A 25466-nucleotide genomic window follows, 5' to 3' on the forward strand; every position below is an offset into this window, starting at 1 on the left:
ATCCCTGGTTTAGATCGACAAACCTGTCACAGGCACGAATGGAACTTGGTCAGGGAAGTCAACCGAAGGGGAGACCGGAAGTGACTGCGCATTAGCCACGATTCCCTCCATGAGGCCCTGGGGAGGGTCTGCTCTGAGCCAGGGGTCAAGGAGCTACTCGGCCAAGAACAAGGAGGCCACTGCCTGCTGGGGCTCATGGCATGGGGCCCCCCAAATGGTGCAAAAGAGCCCGTTTCCTGGGCACCACCACCATTCTTCATGTTTCCTGGAGACCCTGACTACGGGTCTGACGCCTCCGTGTCACAGAGGAAGGAGCTGTGCATTATCCCCAGCCGCTGAGGGACAGGAATGGGATTTGAACCTGGGTCCTCTGGCTGCAGAGTCTGCGTACTTCTTGGGCCACAAGAGGCCCAAGTATCCACAGGTATGAGGACCCATGCCCTGAGGGAGGCTGACAGCTAAAGGAGGCAGTTAGGATTGGAGGAAGCAGAAGGAGGCTTTTGTGGAGGCCACAAGGCAAGTGAAAGGCCCTCGGCCCCAAAGGGGGTGGCTGAGACCAATTAGGGAAACCGAGGCTTGTCAGGGCCCAGCTCTGGACTGAGGTCTGAAATAGAGGCTGTGGGAGCAGAGTCCAACCTGGAGGGAGAGGGGCTCACCGTGTAGGCTCTCCCTGCTCTGCCCAACCCCCGTCTCTCTCTCTCTCTCTGACAGCTGTGAGGTGCGCCCAGGACCTGAGTTCCTCACCCGCTCCTACACCTTCTACCCTAACCGCCTCTTCCGAGCCTACCAGTTCTACTACAGAGACCCTTTCTGCCGGGAGCCTGCCCACTCCCTGCTCATCAAGGGCAAAGTCCGCCTGCGTCGGGCCTCCTGGGTCACGAGAGGGGCCACTGAGGCCGATTACCACCTGCACAAGGTGGGCATCGTCTTTCACAGCCGCCATGGCCTGCTCGATGTCACCGGGAGTCTCAACCAGACCCGGGTGGGCCAGGACTGTGCCCAGCGGCTGCCCCCAGCCCGGGCCTGGCTGCCCGGGGCCCTGTACGAGCTGCTGAGCGCCCGGGCCAAGCAGGACTGCACAGAAGCCCTGGGCTTCACCATGCACGAGCTCAGCCTGGTCCGCATGCTGCGGCACCTGCAGCCGCAGCCTCGGGCTGGGCCCCGGCTGGTGGAGGAGCTCTACCTGGGGGACATCCACACCGACCGAGGGGAGAGGTGGCACTACCGGCCGACAGGCTACCAGCGCCCGCTGCAGAGTGCCCTGGTGAGTCTGGGGCCCTGGGAGGGCGAGCTCTGGGCCCCAACCCAGTGGGCCCTCTACGGTCTGGTCCCTGCCTCAGACCCTCTCCGTACCCCCTTGCTGGCCTGCTGGCCTCAGGGCATTTGCACATGCTGTTCCCTTTGCTTGAGACAGGTCTGTACAGGGCTGGCTTTTTCCAAAGGAACCACTGCTCAGCTTGTCTGTGCCTGGTCCTCCTGACATCCTTCTTGTGGTCCCCACAGGGTCCTCTTCTGCTCGTGCTGGGCACTTGGGCAAGTGTGTCTCAGTTCTCAGATCAGCTGTTCCCACCGATCCCCACTCTGCACATTTTCCAGCACTCAGCTTCCCGGGGCTGCATGGTTTGTTTACTTGTTAATTGCCACTTTCTCTAGCAGTAGACTCTGCATGGGTGGGGCCCTGTCCTCTCCTGGGTCCCTGCACACGGCCCAGGGTCTGGCACACAGTGGGGGCCAATAAAGCTTAGTGAATGAATGCAGGAGAGGTCAGTCCCTTCTCCAGGGCTCTGCTGGACGGCCACAGAACCCAGAGAAGGTGACCCCAAGAGCCCCACGTGCACCTCTTTGGTGTCTGGAGCCAGAGATGCTGAGTGTACCCATTCACACTAATGCTGGGTAAAGCAGCACTCCTCAGCCCCTGTTCTCAAGATGCCATTACCTGGGCATCTTCTGAGAATGCAGGGTCAGGTCCTGGGGGGGGGGGGTCTGGGGTGGGGCCTGGGACTCTGCATTTCCAACAGGCTCCCAGATGGCCCACGGACTGCCCTCTGGGCAGAAGGCTGCCCTGTGAAGGGAGATGTACTTCCCCCAACCCAGCTCCAGTGTGAATTTCACTTGAGGTCCTTAACCTAGATTTTAAATTAAGTGATCACAGCACACTGCCCCCATTTGGGGGAGACCTGGTAGCCCTTCTCTGCCTGATGAGCACACAGGCAGAAAGAATCCGCTCTTCTTGTGTGTGAGATGTACTCTGGGCACGTGGCATAGAGCCTGGCCCTCAAGGCATGGAGGCTCAGGACTTCTCCAGTGCAGCTGGTTGACGACTTGGGACCACCACACCACCCCCACCCCCAGGAAAATGTTTGCAGAAGCATCAAATAGCGAATTTAGACAGAAACCAATTCTATTAAAATAGCTACCCAAGTCTTACAGCATTAATTTGTGACACAGGAACCTTTATTCTCCCTAATTGAGTGTAAACATGTTCCCAGTATCTGCAACATTGTTACTAGGAGACAGGAAACAAAGCCAGAGGTTCCAGAAATTGCAGGGCTCCCTTGTCTACACCCACAATTACAAGTTAACTTTTATCAGTTGGGGTTTCTTGAAACTGAAGTCAAGGTAGGATGCCATGAGGAGAATGTCTCTACTACGTAACCCAGGAATATTTTTCAAAAGTGAGAATGAAGAGACTGGAGGCATGAGTTCAGGAGCCCCTATCAAGTGAGCCCTTGGGCAACCCTCAGGTCATTCAGCAAGTATTGAGTGCCTACTGTGTACTCAGTACTCAAGGAACTAAACCAGATGGGCAATTTCTCACCTCTGGGAGCAGCTACTTGTCAAAGGACCCCAAAGAAGCGTCCTAGGAATGAGCCCCACTGCCCTCTCCTCTCCCACCCCCTCCTCTGGGGAGCAGAGAAGAAGCACAGAAGTCCTCATAATCAGAAAATCAGCCTGAGTTCTTTCCATGACCTCAAAATTATGCTCTCTTTGGCAACCAGCATTCTAGGCTGGTCTGACGTTAATCCTACTTAGGAGAAGGTGCCGGCAGCGGGGTGATGACAGGCACCCCCCCCCCATTAGGAGGGCAAACTGCTCAGAACATGGACAGGATGGCCCCCTGGGGCACAGCAGATGACAGTTGTCCTGTCTCCCCAGGCAGGGCTGTGGGGCTGGAGACCTCTGCGCTCCTGCTGCCTCACCAGCCAGCACAGCTGACACAGCCCAGCCTGTGATCGCGCCGCAGAGCCGGAATGTGAGCAGAGACGAGCCGTGCCAGATGTGCGCACCTTAAATCAAATACCTGCTCAGCAACTGCCCCCGCCCCACCCGGGGGAAAAAAAAAAGGAGAGAGAGAGAGACACAATTTCAAAGAAGAAAATGCTGCATATAAACCCCCAAGTAACGAATCAGTCGTTACCTTGTGCTCTCCAGGGTCTGAGCCTTGTCCATGACCCAAACCAGATGGTACACATGAACATTTTTAGAAGTTAATTTAAAACCAATTTGATCCCCAAATTCATTGCCTGGATGTAGAATCCTAATCAATCAGCCAACACTCAACCAAAATCATCTAAGCCTGGTGTCACCTCTGGGGGTTAATTAGAAACTGTTATGTGCTGTTCGAGAAATAACTTTATGTAACAGGTTTGAACCAGTAAGAGTTTGGCTCCCTCGCAAGTGTGAATTCTGCTGGCTGGGGCCTTGCTTATTAACACATGCATCTCCGGACCCCTGCAGAATGACGCCAGAAGGGGCTGTTTTTCATCCCCTTTGAAACTGGAGGAGATGCCTGTTCTCGCATCTCTCACCTGAATGGCTCACTAGCTCTCAGTTTGTTTCTGTTATGCAGAAAGCCACTTGCCCTGCCCCAACGACCAACTAGGATTTCAAATGTCCTGCCTGCAGGAGAGGGCGAGGCGGGGAAGACAGCCCTGGTATTATTTTGATGTAAGGCTTTCTGCTCTGTCAATACACATCAGCGTGACAACAGTCGGAATGTGGGTTAAAATGCCTAAATTAGACTCCGATCAGCCGGACTTCCAATTACCAGCACTCCAGCTTACCACCCAGCCGGCTCATTTCTTCCCATCACACTTTTGGACCCATTTACTAGCATTTCCAAGTGCCTTCGAGGCCTCTGTCCTCGAGTCAAAATCCCCCAAACCAAAAATAATATAATCTTCCATATTATGGAGATCAAGGCAAGTTTAGGTTTATCACAGACACAAATAAGAGCTGAATATGTGACAAACTGAAAAAGAACACAAATAGTTTCTTAGTCCTCCGATAGTTCCTTTCTAGACAATAAGTCCTGAACGCCACTTGTCTGGCATAAAACTCACCCAACAGCAACCTGCAGAAATCTTCTTTTTTTTGCAAGGAAAAGAAAAAATGGAGCTGTTTCCCAGCTGGGCTCTCCAAATGTCCCTCTTCGTCCTTGCCCGTCCTGCCTGCGCCCCTGGCCTGAGGTTTCCTTCTCGAATGGCAAAAGCAGGGGATGCCTGCTAGTACCCGCATCAACCTTGCTTAGACAAGCCATTGTTCCCAGGGTGTTTACCTTTCAGAGTGATGCTCTGGACTGAACTCTGGGCAAGAGCTCCCTTTCAAAACACAAAACAAAACAAAACAAAAACAAACAAAACAAAAAAACCCCACCAAGGTGTCTCTATCTGGTTCCTTTTTGACCCTCCGTTGAGCTTTTTCCCTCCAAAATGCAGAGTGACCACGCCCACACACTTTGGTTTGGCATCTGTTCCCCGTTGACGTGCTTCACAGTGAGCCCAGCTCCATGACTCCGGAACGCACGGACAACTGTAAATGAGGCCACAGAGAAGGCAAAGCAATGCACAGCCTGGGACAACGGGGACCAAGGTCCAGCTGGCCACTGGAGGGCGGCTGGTTTCCCCCATTATAAATAACACTACAGTGAACACCTCTGCGCGCCATCTCTTTCCCACGACCTCCTCAGGGCAGACTCTAGCGGGGGCAGGCACACGTGCAGGGGTATTTAAATGGGACTTTGTGCCTGTTACCATGTGCACTCTCCAAGGCAGTGAGGGAACGATGCTCGCCTTCCCCGGGAGAGGTTCTTGGAGCTAGAAGAGAGCACGGAAGCTCTCAGTATGGAGGGGATGCGGAAGGGGCACCAGGAGGCACGTTCTAGCCTGTGTCCACCACTTCGGGCTGGAGACGCGGCAGGCTGCCAGGTCCACTGAAGCCCGGCATCTTCGGCCCGGACACGTAACACCTGCCTGAGGAGGGCTGAGCCCAACACCTGGCGCTTGGGCTCAGGGGAAGGGGGAGTCACAGTGAGCCAGGAGAAGGGAGATAAACTTGAACAGTCGAATCCCAGGACCAAGCCGGATAGGTGTGGAAAAGGTCCCTTCCAAACCCCAAGGCCTTTCTCCTTCATCCATCCACCCATTCATCCCATCAGCATGGGGCTACTATGAGCTAGGCCCTGTGCCAGGCCCAGGGGCTGGAAGAAGTAGCCACAGGGACCCCCCGGAAGAAGTAGCCACAGGGACCCCCCGGCTTGGGGAGCCTACCATCCAGCGAGGCAGAGGGGCGGACAGGAAGGAGGCAGGAAGGGACAGGTCCGTGATCTGCAGAGCTCTCGCTAAGACCTCACTGAGCCGAGACCCAGACCAGAAGCAGCCCACCAGGCCCCATGTGGGGGGATTTCCAGGTAGAGGGCCAGCAGGTGCACAGGCCCAGAAGAGGGAGGACTTCCCTGAGATCCAACAAGAGCGAAGTGGCCACTGCGGTGGGAGGCGGGGAGTGACCCACAGGCGGGACCCCGCGATACCCCCACCCCCGGCCGCACCCCGACTGCTCCCGCAGCTCGGACGATCGCTGTCCTGTTTCTGTTTGTCTCCTGCCAGCACCACGCCCACCCCTGCCCCGTGTGCAGCCTCATCGCGCGCTCTGACGAGCACCACCCGCCCGTGCTGCCCCCCCAGGCGGCCCTGCCCCTGCGCCTGGGGGGCCGGTGGGTCAGCCCCGGGTGCGAGGTGCGCCCCGCCGTGCTCTTCCTCACCAGGCTCTTCACGTTCCACGGGCACAACCGCTCCTGGGAAGGGTATTACCGCCACTTCTCAGACCCCGCCTGCCGCCAGCCCACCTTCACGGTCTACGCTGCGGGCCACTACACCAGGGGCAGGCCCTCCAGCAAGGTCCTCGGCGGCACCGAACTGGTGTTTCAGGTCACCCGGGCCCGAGTGACTCCCATGGACCAGGTCACCACGGCCATGCTCAACTTCTCTGAACCAAGCAGCTGCGGGGGCCCGGGGGCCTGGTCCCTGGGGACCGAGCGGGACGTCACAGCCACCAACGGGTGTCTTCCGCTGGGCATCAGGCTCCCCCACGTGGAGTACGAGCTTTTCAAGATGGAGCTAGACCCCCTCGGGCAAAGCCTGCTCTTCATCGGACAAAGGCCCACGGACGGGTCAAGTCCCGACACCCCAGAGAAGCGCCCCACGTCCTACCAAGCGCCCCTGGTGCTCTGCGACGGGGTGGCCGAGGCGGTGTCCGGACCCCTGCAGCACAGACCTCTGCCGAAGCCCTTCCGTGGTGGGGGGCCATGTCCTCCAGCGGCCCCTCTCCCAGTCCTGCCCCTGGCTCTAGGGCTGGCCTTCCTCAAGGGGCTCTGAAATCGGTCTCTGAGCTCTAGACCGCTGCTTGGGACACTAGGTGCTCCGTGGCCTCCCTCCAGGCACAGACTCCTCTTGCGTCGGCGAGAAGGGCCCGCTCTACCCTCCGCTCGACTGCGGATCCTCCCCGCCTACTGCTGTCCACCAGCCTTGGGCCCCACAGTGCTCAGCCCCCGAGTCCCACGGCACCTGCAAGGTCTGCCCTCGAGAACTGGCCGTGCACCTGGGCGTGGGCGTGGCCATGGCCAGGGCTCTACGGCTCTAAATGCGAGCTCCTGGTTTTCCGGGGCGGTTGGAGGACAGCAGGCCCTTCTCCCACCCCGTCCTTGGCATTTTGGGGACGGGAGTGAGGCCCTGCACGGGGAGGCCACCGCCGCTCTGCTGAGCCTGTGGATTCTTATTTTAAAGTTTATTAATTTGAATTTAGCAATACAAACTCAAACCAGGGCTATGAATTAAAGATGCTGCTTCGGGCTTTCGGTGCTTGGCGGCTTTCTGGAAGAGCGCCTGTCTCTTTGGGGCGACTCGGCTTTCCTGGGTTTGACTGTGCGTCGGCGAGTCAAGCCCGGAGCTGTCGACACCGCATGCAGCTGAATCCGGCCCTCCCGGGCCAGGATGCAAAGGAAGCCGCCCGTTGGGGCCCACAAGGGCGCCCGCCTTGCCCACACCCGGCTGGCTGCTGGGGGCAGGTCTGTGGAGAAGTGCAGCACCTGCCGCCTTCAGAAAGTAATTAATACTAACGACAGCGGTGACACTAAGGTGCTCCGTAATCAGCCTTGTACAGGCGTCCTCTGTTTTCAGGATTCTCTGCATTCAACTGACGAGGAGGCAGAGACCTCTGAACGGGTCTTTGGAACCACCCTAAGGAGAGGTTGGGGTCACCAGGCTGCATGGCAACCTCTGGAGGGGGACACAGCCTGCTCGCCCCTGTGCTGAGGTGCCGATGTCCTCCTCTGCTAGGAGGGGGCTGTCATCCAGGTGGGGGACAGTCTGTGCCTCTGCAGGGACCCTGCCCGTGTTCCCGAGGCCTCATCTGCACGCTGCGAAATTGACTGGGATCCTCATGGGCTTGAGGGTTTGGGGACTCTGTGCCTAGGACTCGCCCCTCCTTTCTCCCCCGATCCCTATCTCTGGCTCTTATCACTGATCTTGAACAACTGTCTGTGAGGTTAACGGGGCTTTCAGAGGGAAGCCCTGGTCCTCCGTTAGACTGTGTGGGGTTCCATCAGCCCACTGAAGTGGCTCCAACTTATCTACCCGTTGTTCTTGAAAAGAAGAAAGACCCACCAAGTTAATATTCTCTGTAGGTCTCAGAGAGCTACGTGTGTTTCCGGAGTATTTACCGAAGTACAAGAAATAATTAGATTATTTACGGTCTCCGACTGCGCGGGCGGGGGTGCAGTTCCCGGTGGGGCTGAGGCTGGGGGTGGTGGTGTGGCCGTGGCTCGGCAAGTCTCGTGTCTGAGGCTCCAGGCGACTGTGACGCCATTTGTCATCAAATTTGAATCTTTTAATAAAATTAAACAGCCTGAAAAATGTTCTTGCCGGTTATTAAAGTCAACCAAGGGGATTACGGTTCTAAAGAAAGGAAGTGAAGTGTCTTCAAGGGAATGTGTGAAAGAGAATAAAACCAGTGGAGGTAAACCCCGGCTCTCTGTTACGCCCCTTCGGTTCAGGGGACTGCCCTGCCCTGTTGCAAATTCTCTGGAAATTTCCAATGCACTGGGAAGAAAATCCCTGCTCCTGGGTCAGTGCTGTCTGCAAGGTCCAGCAGTGCCTCCCCCACACACAGGCCACACCGGCCTCCCTTCTGGCTCTGGATTACAACAAACTATTTCCCTACCTCGGGGCCTTTGCATGTCACTGCTGCTTCTCATCCCCCAGATGCTCAGAAGCTTGACCTTTTCAAGTCTCAGACCAGATGCCACCTGCTTAGGGATGTCAGCCATCAGTACCCCCAAATGGCAGCCTCCCTTCCCCTTCTGTCCTTCTGTCTGTCCACCCGTCCCATCATGAGGACCCTTCTTTCTAACGCTTACTGCTCACTGTCGGAGATGACCTCATCGGTTCTTGCTTATTCTCCGCCTCCTCTACCACACCCGTAGGCTCGGTGCAACAGGGAAGGACCAAGTCAGTCTCTGCCATCTTCTCCAGCAGAGCTTGCACATGCTCAGAACCACAATCGAGGAAACAAATGTTTACGGTCCCAGTTAATCCTCACACCAAGACCCACGACGAGGACACAGGCACATGGCTGGCATAACCCCTCCAGGCGCAGCAGGGCGGGTGGGTGGGCACCCCACAAGGTGAGGGGTGTATCTGCTCTCGGGGATGCTGAAGGCTCACAGAGGAGAATGGGCTTTGCCCAAGGTCGCCAGCAGCCGGGCCCCAGACCCCGAGGGCTGCACATCTGTCCTGGGGTGTCCTTCCAGGGTTCTAGTTCTCTTCATAGGGGTAGGACTCCTTGACTGCATTTGGGAAAAGGAAGTCAGAGCTGCTTCATGGGACAAAGCATGAGTCATTTCAAATTCAAGTCTTCCTGACAGGACCGAGATGCCCTCCCTCCCCGGGCCTCTTGGTTCTGGAGCAGTGGACGCCGACAGAAAGAATCACGGCTAGAGAAAGGACAACAATCTCTTTCCCCTTGGGCTGAAACCAGAAGGCGTCATCTGAGGACCCAGGGGGCCGAGGGGTTTGGGGGAGAAGCCCGCAGACACCAGCCTTCTGGCCCCTTTCTTGGCTCCTTGGAGAACCCTCCACATAAAACCCAAGATAGCTTTAATCAACAGAGGGGAAAGTAAAACCCATACTTCTAGTTCAAAACAAAACAAAAACAAAATTAATGTTCTCCATTCCGTGTTCAGTCACGTTTAAAAGGGAAGGGAAAAAAAAACCCCGTGCAGTTTATAATTTCATAGTGCAAGCTCCCAGGAGAGTAAATGAGGCTTGCTTTTTTTTTTTTTTTTAATAAAAAGTTTAAATTGTATACAGCTCTCGGAGGCCCATTAACTAACAGATGCTGGTTATCAAAAGAAGCTATTTCTTTGCTTCTTCTAAGCGAATGTGTTTAATCTCCCCATGGTGCTCCCGGCCTGAGAAAGAGCAGCTTGCAGTGACGCGGGCTCTGCCGCACTCAGGCCGGTCTCATGGGGCCTTGGTGACTCAGGCGTTAGGGAGGCTGGAGAGGACCGGGGCAGTGGGGGGAGCGGCAGCTCCTGATGCAGAGGAGTGGGGAGGTGCATCAGGGCCATCAGTGGGGCCCCAGGAGGGCTTGGGGAGCTGTTTCCGCTCCGTGGGGTTGAGCTTGGCCTGAGCGCCTGGAAGCTGATCCCCCTCACACAAACCCCACTAGCCGGGTGTGAGGACCGAGGGCTAACCTGCTCCCCCCCCCCCCGTCAGGGCCTTCTCTTAAACCCCCCGCTGCCTGGAAAGCTTCAGCACCTTAGTCTCACCAGTCACCATGGAGGACCCTGAGCTTCACTTCCTCATCATCGGCCTCTCGCCTCTAGGTGTCCCTTGACGGCTCGCCCTTGTCCATCTTGTCGCCCACCACGCCCCCAGCACGTGGACAGCGCCTGACACACAGCGGGAGCTCAGTAAACACGGGCTGGGGGAGTAAACCCTCTGAAGGCTGACTGGAGGCTATGAACTCAAGCAGCCAGAGGACAGCCACATACTCTGTCTAAATCTGGCTTGGAATTTTTGACACTGATTATCATCATCATTATTATTATAAGATTGGCAGAGCAGAGCCCAGAGCTATGAACTTGAGCAAATCTGTTTTCTCCTACCCAGGCTCTTCCTAGGAAGGGTACTGGGGCCAGCTGCTGTCCCAGAATAGGGGGCCACACCGCCTGACATCGGCAGGATCCTGACAGCCCCCCTCAGGTTTCACATGTATAAAGGTCATGGAGACAGGGAGACCCTCAGCTTTGTGCAGGCACCTAAGACTTTACGTCCTTAGCTACGGAGCACCCGGCTGCAGTTTCCTCACCAGGAAAATGAACTCGAACACCTGGAAGGTCCACGCCTGGCAGGAGATTCACGAAGCAGCAATGTCCTTTTATAAGAGGAATGGCTTGAAACAAAACTCTCTGGGAGGATGGGTCTTCTCCCAGCAATGCCGTGTTTACTTCCTAAGGGTTATTAATTAATAATCTGCTACTCTCACTCCTACACTTGGTATTTTTTCAATCCCACAAGAGAAAAATAATTAACAGAAAACTTATTTTTCTTGGTCATTAGCACTGTTAACATCAACAGTCAGTTTATTAAGAATTCCACGTAGGTACTGAGTACCCGGCACAGGCCAGGGGGAGCACACACTTTCACATCTACTTCTTTCTGAAGCCCCCAGTAAATTCTGGGAAAGGAATAGAGGCACAAGGGCACACAGATACACAGGAAAGGAGAAGAGTCAAGAAGAGATGGTAGCAAACTTCCAGAGTCTGGAGGGCTCATGGGCAAGAAGCTGAGAGGTGACAGAGAGCAGGGAGAAAGGTGCTGCCTGGCCAGTTTCGGAGCAGGGGTCAGAAGCAAGTCCACTCATGCCCCCAAAGTCTTAGGAAGCAGTGGTCCAAGGAAGTCTGGGGGTAGGAGAGCACTGGGGCTGAAAACAGGACTATGCAAAAGTCTACAAAGGAGTTTTATCCCCAGGTCCTCCTCCCAACCCCTGTATGAAACCAGAAGGTCAAACAGATGTCTGGACTTGGGAGACCATCCAGAGCAAGGTGTCACACTAAAAATAGAGATATCAAAGAAAATTCTACCCATTAAATAGCTGGGTTGCACAGCCTCCTTCTCCTTGAGACATAGCGGCCAGTCTTCTGTTGCCAGGCAGGAGACAGGAAGATTCCCAAGAAACGAGCCCATACTGAACTAAATTCAGATACTGACAGCTGGAAGTTCCCCCAAGGAGGCACCTGAGTGGTCCCCAGGCCCTTCGCTTGCACAGAGACCCAAAACCCAGCAAATCCCACCTACACAAACATAGCTCTTCAGGGCCTCACTCATAAATACATTAAAGGACATAAAAGGGTTACCAGGCATTTAAGGAAAGCCTCCAAAATGCTAGAGATGAAAACCCAACCCAAAGAGACTAGTAAGAGCCCCATACTAGGTGTAGAGATTACTGAAAAATAAATAAATGAACTTAAAGAACACTCAAAGTAACCAGTAAGAAGCAGATAATGCAGAGGACAGAACAACAAAAAGACCTATACCACCTTGGGTGAAAACAATGCTAACCTTTTAAAGACCATCAACATTTTTCAGTCCCTCCTATTTACAGAAAAAGAACAACAACAAAAAAAAAAGGAACTAGAATATCCTCAGTGAAAAGAATATAAATATCTAGCAAAAGCAGGTTGTTAAAAAACAAATACTAGTATTTAGAAAGGAAAGAATTCTTGAAAATTATGAATATGATGACAGACAAAGCAAGAGAAAGTTGGAAATTAAAGCTGAATTTCTCTAGAAATTTTTTAAAAAAGCATCAGGAGTTAATGGCATTAACCTTCTTAAGGCCAACACTGGAAGCTAGCAATCAGCAAACATTCTCGGGATCCTGAACATGATTTTTATACCCAGTACAACTATCAGTTTGGTGAAAGGGCTGAATGGAATATGTTCAGATATGTAACCTTCTCAGAAAAGTTATCACCCACATGCTCCTTTCTCAGAAACCAGCCTGAGGATGTATTCCACCGCAACCAGAAGGTAAAACAAAAATGAAGACGCTAGAGATCCAGGAAACAGGAGATCCACCCAGAAGAGAACACAGGGAATTCCCCAGATGATGGTGAAGAGAGGGCCTTCCTGGGATAAAAGTCAGGCAGCAGCTCTGGAGGCCAGTCAGTCCACAGAGTAACAAGAGAACAGGGTGCTCTCTAGGAGGGACCTTCCTGAGAAAATACATAAGAATCATAGTATACCAAATGTGTGAATGCTCTTACACATCTGTCAGAGTCTGGGGCTGAATTAATGAAAGATATGTAAGAAAGTAAGAAGTGGAGAGGTGCAGGATTAAGTATAAAAGGGAAATAAAATCACAGAACAGACAATACCTTGCTGTGAACAATATTTAAGTCTCCATCAAGCAAAAGGATACTGACATAGCCAAAAATCATGACATAACACTCTGAGGGGGAGGGGAAGGAGACTGTGTTTCAGACAAGGGTGGAGAGAAAGGTTGCTGGAGCCACTTCCTTACCTTCCTTAGAAGGAAATCAACAGATAAGATCTAGAAGTGAAAGAAAAGGTAATATAAGCACACAACTGAGAAATATAGATGTTAATACGAGAAGACAGAAAGTGCTAACATGCTTCCTCCCGGAAATGGAAGCACAGGGCCAGGAGGGTCTGCTGGTTTTCACTATGAGCCTGTTAGAACTATCTGGCATTTTATACGACGCACATGAAATGCTTTGGTAGAAGGTAAAATGAAAAATGCTGCAAAACACATCACACATGAAAAGATGGCTCTGCATCACTCAACACCAGGAAAACGCAAGTCAAAACCACAACGAAATGCCACCTCACACCTGTCAGAACAGCTAAACTCAACAATACCCAAGAAACAAGACGTGTTGGCGAGGACGTGGAGAAAAAGGAACCCTCATGCACGGTGGGTGGGAATGCACACTGGTGCAGCGACTGTGGAAAACAGCACGGAGGTGCCTCAGGAAGTTAAATAGAGCTTCCCTAGGACCCAGCAACTGCAATACTCGGTTTTTACCCAAAGAACACCAAAACACGAATCCAGAGGGACACGTGCACCCCGATGCCTACAGCAGCACTACTTACAATAGTCAAATTGTGAATGTAGCCCAAGCGTCCACCAACAGAGGAGCAGATAAAGAAAATGTGGTGTATGCATATGCGGGAACGTTACTCAGCCACAAAAAAGTGTGAAATCTTGCCACTTGCAGTGACAAAGATGGAGCTAGAGAATATTGTGCTCGACAACGTATTTCAGGGGAAGACGAATACCATATCATGTCACTCATATGTGGAACTTAAGAAACAATGAACAACAGGGGTAAAAAAGAGAGAGGAAAAACCAAGAAACAGGTTCTTAACTACAGAGAACACAAAGGCGGTTCTCAAGGGGCAGGAGGCGGGGGGCATGGGGATGAAGACGCACACTTGTGATGAGTGCTGGGCGATGAATGGGAGTGCTGAGTCTCCGTATTAACAGCAGACGCTAACGTAACACTGCATGTTGGCTAGCTGGACTTTCAATAAAAAACTTTTTAAAAAATGCAAAACCAAATCCAACAACAAAACCTAGAACTTCCCTTCAAATTGCTTTCAATCCAGTATGGACAGACTATGGCAAGAGAGGCATCAAAATGCTTTGGGGGGACAGGGCTGGTGGAGCAGGCATCCCAGGGTGGGGGAGAGGGAGCAGCTGAGTTTGTACAAATCAGACTCATCCTCAGAGTCTGAGACTGAAGGAAACAAGGGAGAAAATGCCCAAAGCACCAGCCGTGAGCTCTCAGCGAGTGGAGAGATACCTTTGGGTGGTTTTACCATTACGAACGGGAAACACTTCCTGTGCTTTGGAGCTGCACTGAGGTCGGGCACTGCGACTGCAAGGCTGGGGTCAAGATAGAACAATGGGTCTTGGCTTGACTTTCAAAAGCCTCCTGCCTGCCGTACACATTCTCGTAACGTTTTTGAAGTAGCATAAAGGTCCGTTCTTCGAAAAGTCTGTAGCACTTATGTGTTTCTCGACATTTTTACTCTTTTTTTCTTTTAGTGGTCAAGCATTGCTAAGAAAACAAAGAGAAGTTCTACTTGGACAAGGGAAAGCCTCCACTCTCAGTGCAGATTCGGTGGCGGGGGGATCTGTTTCTGGCAGGGCACATCTCCCCCCAATCACAGGACCCTGGCAACTTCCCAGACAGCGTCTGTCTTCCTGATGTGCTAATGACGAGATGCTCACGACAGATAATGCCAGAACAGCTCCTGTGACTGCTGAGCAGAAAACACCTCTATTTCACAGCTTTAAGAATGACCACCATCTCTAGTCCCTCTTCCAGAACCCCCTGGGGTCTGGAACACTGAAATGTGCCTCACTTACGGCCTCTGTGATAAGGACCCCTGGGCAGCAAGACGACAGGCTCATTAGACTAACGCCATCAGGACGTCGCTAGCAGAGGTCAGGAACGAGAGCCTGATCAGTTGGCAATAAAGTGTTATCACCCCCGCCCCCCGCCCAATCCATTTCTATATCCTCTGCGGCAAGTGCTCTTCCCAGGACCAAAATACTGTACATTCCTATTTCCACATTCGTAAATGTACCCCTTTACAATTGCATTTCTGCTGTTCCAGCCCTGGCCCTTTCCGTGGTTAAGACTCCCCTTCCTTTGAACGTCCTTCATTCCTGATCATCACGTGTGTGGTCAAACCACCTTTACACGAACAAGCGGCTCAACCTCATGCAAAGAAATGGGGACTGAAGCCAAGAAACCGTGTGCCCTTTCCTGATGAGCAAAGAAAGGCAAAAATCTGACATGGCAACGTGCTAGCAGTGGGCGGGGGACGGGCAGACGGTGCTGGAACAGAAGCTGGCATGTCCTCCGCGAAACCCGGTGGGGAAGTCACGGGATCAAATTTTAAATGCAGGCACCCCAAGGAACTGTGCCCCATTATTCCCGCTCGTGGGCAGGGGTCCCGCTGTAGCTGTGTTTGTAGCAGCCAAGACTAGCAACAGGAGACGTGCACCTCTGTGGAGGACTGGTTCAGTCAATTATGGGCACATCACAGAGAAAAACGACAGAGCCATCAAGAAAATGTGTGTGGACAGGAAATGATCTCCAACATGTGACAAAGTCAAAAAACAGTCATGACAGGGCAGTCTCCGTGTGCTGCCCTCTGTGTGTAAGGAAGGGGACACGGGCTGGTGTGTGCTCAGACACATGTGCGGAGAGGATCTCCGGAAAGAGGCAAACGGGAAATGGGACATTCAGGAGTTTCTGGAGAAGAGCAGTGGGTGTGTGGGCTGGTTGGTGGCAGGGGCAGGGGAGCCGGTGGATCTTCATGCTGTCTCTTGGACCGGTGTTAAGTCTTAACGTTTGCGTGTCGCTTCTTCAAAAGAAATGGAAATGTTGTCACTCACGCTTCACCCGGATAACACCGTATGATGGAGAGCTGCCCACCACCGCTTAAAGCCAGAGGCTGCCCCACCTTGCAGACTTGCTAGCAACATCCACCAGCCAGGGCTCTGTCAGTCCATGACGAATCCTCCCCACCCACCCCCAACAGGCAGGAAGGACGAGAATACGTGCCTGGCTCCCACACTGGGCAAAAGTTTCCTCATCAGTAAAATGAGGAAGTTCCCTTCGGTCTGTTTCCGTCACACGAGATATCTAAGATTTTTCATTTTAAACCGATTTTATGTTCCTAAGACTCAGTGGCAGAGCAAGGCGATGGGCTCTGGTGTTTTCTCTAAAGCATATCCAAATGCTCTTAAGCCATCTCTTCGAAATAATTTTACACCGAAGCATCCTTTAAACATATTCAGAGCACAGAATTTATTGACCAGAATGCGGAGACAGCTAGTACAAAAGTTTACGCCTTCGCAGGGCGGGCTTCATCAGGCCGACACGGCAGAACATGTGAGAACATGCTCTGAACAGCTCTTTCGATCTGGACACTGCAGAAATACATCTCCTTCCCTCTGGGAAATGTAAAGTCAGCCATAAAACCATGAATTTATTACATATCAGATAACCAGAATGGATGATGGTAGAGTCCTTTCCTGCACCAACTTTTTAAATGAATTCTCAGTCAAAACAGGAAATACAACTCAAAATACAGAAAAGAAAAATTATGGAAACAATAGCATTGTAAGACAGCTCTTAAAAGACGCGGTCCCCCAAAATGTTAATGTACATTGAAGTCAGAATGAAAACACACACTATAAACTGCAGAGATTTTTTTTTTCCCCGACACAGGAAGAAAGCTGTAAAGCAGAGGGGACAGCGTGCGCCACTGAAATGACTTCTTTTCTCACAAAGGAGAGAGGTGGTAAAGGGGTCATTTAAATAGATCATTCTAAGTTTCTTAGAGAAGTTCCCAACGGCAGCAGTTTATAAATTCTTTAAAAAGTAAGCAGCGGACATGAGAACCCAATGTACTTTGCAGTCGGCTCTCTACACGTAAGCTTGGAGCACTTTACTGAGGGTGCTTACGAATGAAACGCACAAAAACAGATCACTCCTGTTGATTAATTCCTCAGCGTCTCCTCCAGTATCTAACATACCGAAGGTAAACCGATAAAATGTTTGCTAAACACAGGAACGTTGAAGGCAAGCGGTTCTTGCACTCATGGTCTCGGGATTACAGACAATAAATTCTGACCTCTGAATCCAACTACAAGAGTCAAGGGAAAAGCCTCGTTTTAAAAGAATGCCGCAGTGGAAGGTCACAGCTGAATGTAGTTGACTTCGTAAGTACAAAAGAAAGACGGTAATGCAGGTGTCCAGTTCACAGAAACAACCAGACCTCTTCGTATCACACGGAAAGCCACTGAGTTGACATGAGAAGCAAGCATGCTAGTTTATTAGTGTTTTAAGTCACAAAAAGCTATGCATCCTTGCGAGCACTAAGCCTTAAGGAAACTGATCTGACAGATCATCAGATCTGTCTACCCTATTTGGCATGGACTGAAGGGAAACAAGAAGTAGATGGGATCCACTGGGGCCGGCTGCGGCGCTGGGCAGGAGGGACATGGACACTCCGGGGCCCAGCGGGACGCAGTGGGCACACGGTGGTCCCGCACCCACGTCCGTTAGCCGAATGATTAAATAGACATCAACCCTGTGGTCTAATGAAGTAATTCTAATAGGGCGTTGTCACAGGATCAGTGTTTCCTGGTTTAAAAATGAACATTAGCATTTATCTAGCGGCAGAAAACTATTACCCCATGGTCCTGTTTTATGCAACTGGCATCTTTTAATCAAAGCAATCCATATTGTGGCAACATTCCAAGGTATCGCAACTGTGAATATCCACGGCAAGTCGGGTAACAGCTATGCTCTTGTTGCTAGCTTTTCCTCCTCTTCTACCGAGTCAATGCAGATATTTTCTAATGAATTAATTCCATTAGGAAAAAAATCTCAAGTAATTATCTTACCCAAGACAACCTCTCATCTACCTCTGCGGGTTTCACTTGCAACTATTATACACAACCATTTGTGTGTGTTCATGTCTTCTACATTTTCCAAAATACCCCTGTAATGAAAAGTAGTAAGACGAAAACTTCTCGGTGGCCTAGATGACGTCACTAACACCCCGCAGAGGGAGGTCTGGATCCCGCTGCAGGGGGTCGGTGCGGGGGGGGGGGGGCTCTCGTGCACCCAAACTGACATTCTAGGGAGGTTGAGCCTGTGGACTGTGCGTGTGGCAGACGGGACTCAGCTGCTGGAGTGAGAGGGTTGGAAGTCTTGCTGGAGGCCCATTTTTCACGGCCTCCCGAGCCCGCCTCTGGGCCCTGGGACTTGCTTCCTCCCAGGCTCTCCCAGAGAAAGGCAGCGCTAACTCGGGGAGAGGTCCGCACCCAGAAGCTTGGCTGTTCTGAAACCCCGCAGGCCACTGCTGTGACGCCAACCTCAATGGACTGCCCTCGCTTCACACTGAATTTACGAGCTATGCCAAGCCCCGCAGAGAGCAGCCTCGTGCCCCGCTCGCCGAGACGGACTGGGCATCTCCTTCCCCCCAATTCACCCCCCACGAGCATCAGGCAGAGCTCTTCAGGCAAAGAGAAAATGGAAAGCAGACCTGTCCCTCCCTGTCTGAGCGTGTTTGGTTTCAAAAAGAAAAAAAAAGCATCTCAGTGTCCGGCTTCTGTCCACTGGATCTTCAGGGCAACTGCGTGAGGTAGGAAGACAGACACGTGAGGGCACAAGCGGTGGGAGCGCCCGAGCCCGCGAGCTCACTCAGCAGAGCCTCCGCACGGCCCGTCTGGGTGGGACCACGGGCCAGACCCCGCCGTGGCCATGCCGGCCTCCCCGTGGGCTCCCTGAGACCCACTTCGTTCCTAATGAGAGGCTCTGAGAAGTTGCTCAGTGTAGCCTCTTGGAGACTTCATTTCCTCCCTTTCGAAACAAAGCCCTCATCCTGCAGCCCCGCCCTCCCATCGCAGCTGTTTGAGCGAACGTTCTGGAACGTTCTGGAAGGGCTCTGCACAAGGCCGAGGCAGCACTGGAACAGCAGCTACTTTCCCCGAGAGGTTCCTATCAACGCAGTTCCACCGGAGGAAGGTTAAAAAAGGAAACGAGCCGTCCACAAAGCCAGTCGGGCCACGGACACCCCGAGGGGCCCCTCTCGACGTGTGGCACCTGTGGTGACCACAGGCCCTAGCAGATCTGTGCGTGGGAACCGGAGCCACCCCTCTGTGCGTCAGGGGACTTTCTCAGGACAGGTCCCGTCCCGGCGACCTCCCACCAGTGCTCGCACCAAGGGCAGGGGAGCCCGCGCTTAACTGCAGGCGGACACCTCGCGGTGGTCACTTCGTAACTCCGGAGCTGGACCTCGTTCTGCTCCTCCTCTAGCCAGATGGATCGCGGACAGGGACAGGGGAGGCCGCCCTGGACCCCCGAGCCCGCGAGATGCCCTCAGGGAGCGGCCACCGCCAGCAGAGGGCGCAGCGGCCTCGTCACCTGAGGCAGGCTCCCCGGGTGGGGGGGACTGGCAGATCCACGCTCAAGGGGACAGGGACGCCTGGGCCCCATCTCACTCCCTGTTTTTGCCTTTCAAACCAAGAATTCCACAAACCGTAACCAGAAACTTGTGAATGGTCCAGTTTAGAGGAGGGACTGAAAATGACAAACAGTATTGTGTTTTGGCATGGATTTCTGAGTTTGCAAATATAAAGATTTGTGTGTGCAAAAAATAGAGGCACCCTTTGAAAAATGTTAAGCTACTTACATATGATACATATGCTACACACACACACACACACACACACACACAGTTTGTTTTCAAATTAATTTGAAAGGCTATTTAGCTCTGAGCTATCACTGCATTCAGTTGTATCTGACCCAGCAGAGCCTGCAAGACGGCACTGATATCAGTGGATAGCAGTTCTGTTCCTGGGATTTGTTCGAAAGCGTTTAGGTTTTCACGGATCACTGGCGGTTCCTCATTTTTCCCACTTCTGTGTTATGTAGGTATAAGCCGTCTCTCTAGGCATAAACTGTCCACTGCTAAAAATCAATTTTGATTTTATCAGTATTTATTACTGCTGGTGCAGGCAATTTAGAAGACGAGAGAAGGAAAACATGCAAACTAGAAGGATAAAAAATAATAAAGCCGGGTCCTCATACCTACAAATAATACATCCTGCTGCCTTTAAGAAGTATTTTGTATTTTAAGAAGTACTTTGTATTTTAATAAGAATTTGTACTTTAAGAAGCATTCTGTATTGTGCGGAGGGAGCTTAAATTATCAATTAAAAAATTCAATCCATAAAAATTTACAGGACCCTGTTATTGCTTACGCCTCCTTATGTATTTGTGGGCTCGGTGGCAGATTTCTGAAACAAAGGCACCGCTCTCCGAGCTGCTGTCAAGGGGTGCCAGGCAGGAGGCGGGAGGGCTCACTTAGTCAGCCCTGCTCAGGCTGGGCCAGTTTGTTCTGATTCTTTGACTCGTTTCTTCCTCGGCCAGGCCAGGCCATGGGAGGGACCGTGCATCTACCTCTCTGCCTGACTCTCATGCTTCCTTTCCTGTCATTCCAAGAAAGACACTCAAAAGGTGCATCCCTGCCCACGTTTGAGATTTTGAGTGTTTGTGGCTCTTCAAACGGTCCCTGACCCTTAGCCGTGCTGCGCCGCACGCTCCCTCTCCCGGCTCGCTCTTTACTGCCTGGATGATTTACATAATATCCAATCTTCCCGGCACTGCCTTCCTTCTCTCCCTGGGGAGCTCCCTTCTTCTGCTCAGTCAAAAAGCCCTGTAAACTAACCTGCGTTCGCCGAATCTCAACCTCTAAAGGAGCGAGAGATCTTACAGGATGATTAGTGAGAAAGAAGGCAACGGTGGGTTTTAAATTCTCATTTTCAGCTACAAACAAAAGGTCCACATCTTCTGAGAAGCTGAATGCCGTCTCCTGCATATACACAAAACACAAAGTACCTTGCCAGGTTCGAGAACAGAACAGATATCCGAGGCGCCGTCTTTAAGAACTCGGTCGCCCCAGTGCAAGCGCAGGCAAGCTCGGGCGTCCTGCGCCAAATGCCACCAGCTGTTCCTGCGCATCGGGTTTTATGGGAACACACAGCCACACCCCTTGAGAAAATGCCTGGGGAGTCCTGCTCCAGAGAAACGGGACCGTGCCGCACTCCGAGGAACAGTCCGAGACCTACCCAACCCTGGTCCTTTCGAGGCTGTGAGAGGCTGGAAGCTACCAGGACCGGTTCGCTGCAGCTCCCACACCTGGGAAGACCGCAGTCCACTCACAGAAAATCAATGCCAGAAGGCACCATCTTTCCACCCCGTTCCGTAAGTCCCTGGATTCACGAGGACAAGAGAATACCGGAGCCTAACTTCTACTGGGCCGCCCTCCCCATGCACGCACTCAACGCCGTCCGAGCACCAGGTGTGTGGCTGCGAACTAGGTCCGCTCCACGTCCCGGAACCGCGAGCACTCGGGACCCAGGAACCGCACACGAAGACAGAAGCTACTTACTTGGACTCAGATGCCCAGCTCCCAGGCTCTAGGTCCCTGACCAGATCCTCAGGGCCAGAACCAAGGCCCTCCCGCCCCAGCCAAGCTCAGGAGGAATGAGTCAAGCGGACGACTTCTAAGAACTGTCTTCCTTTTGATGGCTCTGTCTTTTCAAACCCACCTGCTCCCCGCAGCCACGCTCAGCACACTTGTCCCTCGTCTCTTCTGCTCGGTTTCTTGACCCAGAGAAGAGAGTTCTTTCTACCCAGGGGCAAAGCAATGGAAGGGCAAGGGTGACCAGCTGCTTAAGATTTTCAGCAGTTTTATTTTTATGCTCTCCGTTGAAGCCAACCACACACACACACACACACACACACACACACACACACGATTATATATATTCCATCATTAAACATACAGATTGCTCACTGATAGGGCTCATTTTAGAACCAACCTTTCAGTGACAAAACAATAACAAAGATCATAAGAATAATAATCCCCCCCATAGCAAGTGTGACAAAATGACAAAAGAACTCTTAGTTCTGGGGCTTTATTTTTTTTTTCCTTTTTAAGATGCTACATAGTCAAACAGAATTGGATTGGTCTTTTATGGCATAAAATTAATTTACAGTCAAACTCTCAATCACTACTTGACGATTACCTGAAGAGACTCTCACCCCTCTCCCCGCCCCCACCCCGCTGGTTCCCTGTCTGCGGCCGCCCCTGCCGCCCCACTCCTAGCGAGGGCCACACGGGAGAGGTCAGTACCAGACGAAGGGCACGTGTGCTGGAGGGAGCACAGGAAGCGGAGGGGCAATGAGGAACAACACAGAAGCCCGGCCAGTCTTCTCCACTCGAAGGGGAACAGAGCTGACTGCTGCCACTAAGAACCTCCCCTCTCGGACGGCTGTCCTCTATTCACACAGACAAACCTTCCTGGCAGCTCTTCTCCCACAGTCAGACAAACCACCCCTCCACATGTACGCAGGGCCCGGAGAACCTCCCGAGAGGAGCCCACAGCTCTCCAGCCGCAATGCCAGCAGCTCCCACCGGCACCAAGGGGCACAGGTGATGTGTAGCCCACAGCAGTAATTATAATCTTGTGGCAATAAGGAAACATGAGATGAGATACATGAAATAAGTTAAATATGCATTAAACATCTCTGAATAACAAGTGAATCTCGCTACATGAACCCACAGTAATTTAGCTTGGTCCCTTTAAGAGAACAAAGCATTGACTTTGATTTCCAAAGTGTTGGGCTAGTCGGTCAGCATCCGCCTCCCACTCCCGACGGGCATATCCAACGCTGCCACAGCACAACGCCATTGGCTTCTGACCCCGTTCATCAGTCCCAGGGAACCACGGCCAGGGGCAGAGCAGAGCAGGACGTGGAGCAGCAGCCCAGCCCAGGGGTGAGTGAGTAGGGGCGGGGGTTGCTACGTGGAGGGGACGGCCCTCCCACCGCACTGGGCTCCCGCTCCCCAAGGGCCAGCACCAACAGGCAGGAAGAGTGTCTTGTTCTGAGAGAGGTAATCAACCCAGCCACAGGTACCAAGGCTACAAATGTTTAAAGTGACACTTACGACATGCCATTACGATTTAATCACGGTTTCCCTCGTCATTAATAAAGACCAGTCTTTCCCCCATCATTTACTATACATTTTTCACTTTCTAAAAGATTGTTACATTATAATTGTGTGTGTGTGTGTATGTGCACGCGTGCGCACGCGCAGGGAGGGGGTAATTTAAAGGCAAGACCTGTGAGATGTCATCACACATTAACTTCTTTTTACACATGGTTATGATCAATTCAAAGCCCACGGTATGGCGGGCCATCAATCCAGTAAAGCCACCCTCCGCCGGCCGCCTCTACAAGGCGATCTTCCCTATGATGACGCCAACGATGAAGAACAACACCACGAGCGCCAGGAGCCGGGCACTGGGGCCCTCCTCCTTCCCAGCCACAGCGAACGCAGGAACGGGGCTGTTGCTCTGCACGGTCTTCCTCATCCGAAGTCCATCTTCTTCCTACGGGAGCAAATGCACATTTCAAAGACAACCCAACAGACCAGGAGCAGCAGTCAAGCGTCCAGCTTTGCAGGGTGCGCTTGTAAGCAGACCTGAACCTCATGGTGTGGGCCGGCCTCCTCAGTTTTCAAAGGGAGAAGTGAATCCCACGGAGAAGGCACTGGCTTGAGGCCACTGAGAAAACATTACCAGAAGCCCCTCTTCCCTGCCACCCACCCACACGACACGGCCAGGCACCTTTTTACACCATGCATCTGAACAGGCTCGCCCTGGCTCCCCATCGCTTTCCCCTTGAGAGGGTCAGCCAGGTCCTTGGCACCCTGGGACCATCCACACCGCTCTGGCCACGCCTCCCAGCCCCTCTCCTACATCACTCCAACCCTCTGTCTTCCTTTCCTCTACTGAGCAGGCCTCCCTAACCAAACCAAAGGTTTTCAAATGACAGGTACTTCCCAAAGCACAAACATAAAGATCACAAGAAGCTACAAAATGGGGGGCCCAGAAGCTTTCAAACGCAGAGCTCTGTATCGGTGAGTTACGTGCAGACTGCTGTGCAGAAGACATGGTAAGTGGAATATTAAAATGTGACCGAAGCTGATCTATGCATCTCGGACATTGCCTACTTAATGCACGGAATAGGAGCCTTTTCCTCCTTTACTGCTCCCAAGGCCAAGTCCACACTCCTCAACATGGCGCGCAGCAAGGCCTCCCTTCTCGGGCTCAGGGGCTAACTACCTCATCTACTCGTCCCCACACTTGTCAGTCCTGCAAACAACAGGCAGCCAGCCAGCCCGTTGAGCTGAGTCTCCATGGCACTTGTGGCCGTCTCTGTGGGGCCACTCATTACTTGGGTCATCAGTATTTGCGTCCCCAGTGACCCTAGTCAGCAAAGAGCTCCTCAGCGGCAGGGACAGCTCGTGTTCGCGCCCACAGCACCGGGAACATGGGAGGGCCTTGGGAAATGTGTTGGCCAAATGAAAGAATGAAACAACACGAAACAAGAAATCAGTGTTTGGCAGGATAAAGAATCTTCTATTGTCAAGACTAGTCTGATAATATTTTAAAGATATTCTGCTCATGGGGTATGGCCAATATCGCTGCATAGTGATAAACGACCGATGTTATTCGATTAACTTCCCCAAAAAAAAAATGGGCAGAGCAAAATACAGCATTTATTTTATTGGGTTTATATAGAAGCTATTTCTACCTATTTATCACTTTAAACAGCACAGGACTCTGTTTCTGAAGAGAAATACACTCAAGGAGAAGCTTTAGGCATATCTTGGATTTTTAGCCCAAAAGTAAAGTGTCAGCTTCATAATTTACTCCATACTAAAAGAAGTTACTGAAGGAGGCAAATTAAGATTACTGCAAAGAAAGAAAATGATGCCATTCTCCAGGCACTGTTGATTTTCCTGTATTGACGGCACTGTCAGAATACAAGAAGAAGTCACCTGAATGGGATGGATTATTACGTGTGTCTGCTGCTTTGGTGGTTAAAGAGCAAAAGCCTAGGGCATGGGTGAGTGGCATGATCGAGAAGAAGGGACCAGACCAGCCTCAGAGTTAAGCGGCAACAGAAGTTCCTATGACTAGATGTTTGGAAACATTCTCTTCAAGACCTTGTCAGAAACAGACATACTTTTAAAGCTGAAAGGGGCCTTCAACATGTTTTGTGAGCAGAGGCCGGGAGATGCTGTGACCACCACAGACTCAAAGCCAGTCAAGTGTGGGCAGTCACCGGCACAACATCTCAGGCCGCCAAGGCCAAATGAAGTGCAGCCCGCTTGCCTTCACCACCCAGTGCGACCTGACCTTCTAACACCAACGCCAGCTACCTCGTCAACAGCCACAAGCTGGAGACTCGCATTTCTCCTTCTATAATCTCCACCTGTCGACTGCACCGACTCCCCATCTCCAGTCTCATCATCATGTGTCCAGTCTGAGGAGACCCTACTGCCCAGACCCACCTAGAATCTTCAAAGACCAGAATTATGCCCGTGTTAAAGGAGTACAGGTCGGTGTTTACCTATTTCCTCTACTGAGGAAAGATTCTCACCCACCCGGGATGGAGCAGGGTTTGACACTGTGAATTCAAGGTAACCACT

The 25466-nt window shown here is 52.1% G+C and overlaps 2 protein-coding genes across 3 annotated transcripts in view; one reads left to right on the top strand and one right to left on the bottom strand.

Annotated features, from left to right (window-relative positions):
• Positions 1–6902, top strand: part of APCDD1L (APC down-regulated 1 like) — a 48620-nt gene extending 41718 nt beyond the window's left edge. The window contains exons 3-4 of the mRNA XM_059134769.1: positions 712–1264; positions 5886–6902. Coding sequence (XP_058990752.1) covers positions 712–1264; positions 5886–6653 — 1321 coding nt within the window. The 3' untranslated portion in view covers positions 6654–6902. The remainder of the gene's footprint in view (positions 1–711; positions 1265–5885) is intronic.
• A 9265-nt stretch (positions 6903–16167) lies between these two features.
• VAPB (VAMP associated protein B and C) overlaps positions 16168–25466 on the bottom strand; it is a 56830-nt gene continuing 47531 nt past the window's right edge. For both annotated transcript variants that reach the window (XM_059134772.1, XM_059134770.1), the window contains one exon: positions 16168–23358. In XM_059134772.1, coding sequence (XP_058990755.1) covers positions 23200–23358 — 159 coding nt within the window. In that variant the 3' untranslated portion in view covers positions 16168–23199. The remainder of the gene's footprint in view (positions 23359–25466) is intronic.

The sequence above is a fragment of the Mustela lutreola genome, chromosome 9 (assembly GCF_030435805.1).
Source record: "Mustela lutreola isolate mMusLut2 chromosome 9, mMusLut2.pri, whole genome shotgun sequence".
Lineage (NCBI taxonomy): Eukaryota > Metazoa > Chordata > Mammalia > Carnivora > Mustelidae > Mustela > Mustela lutreola.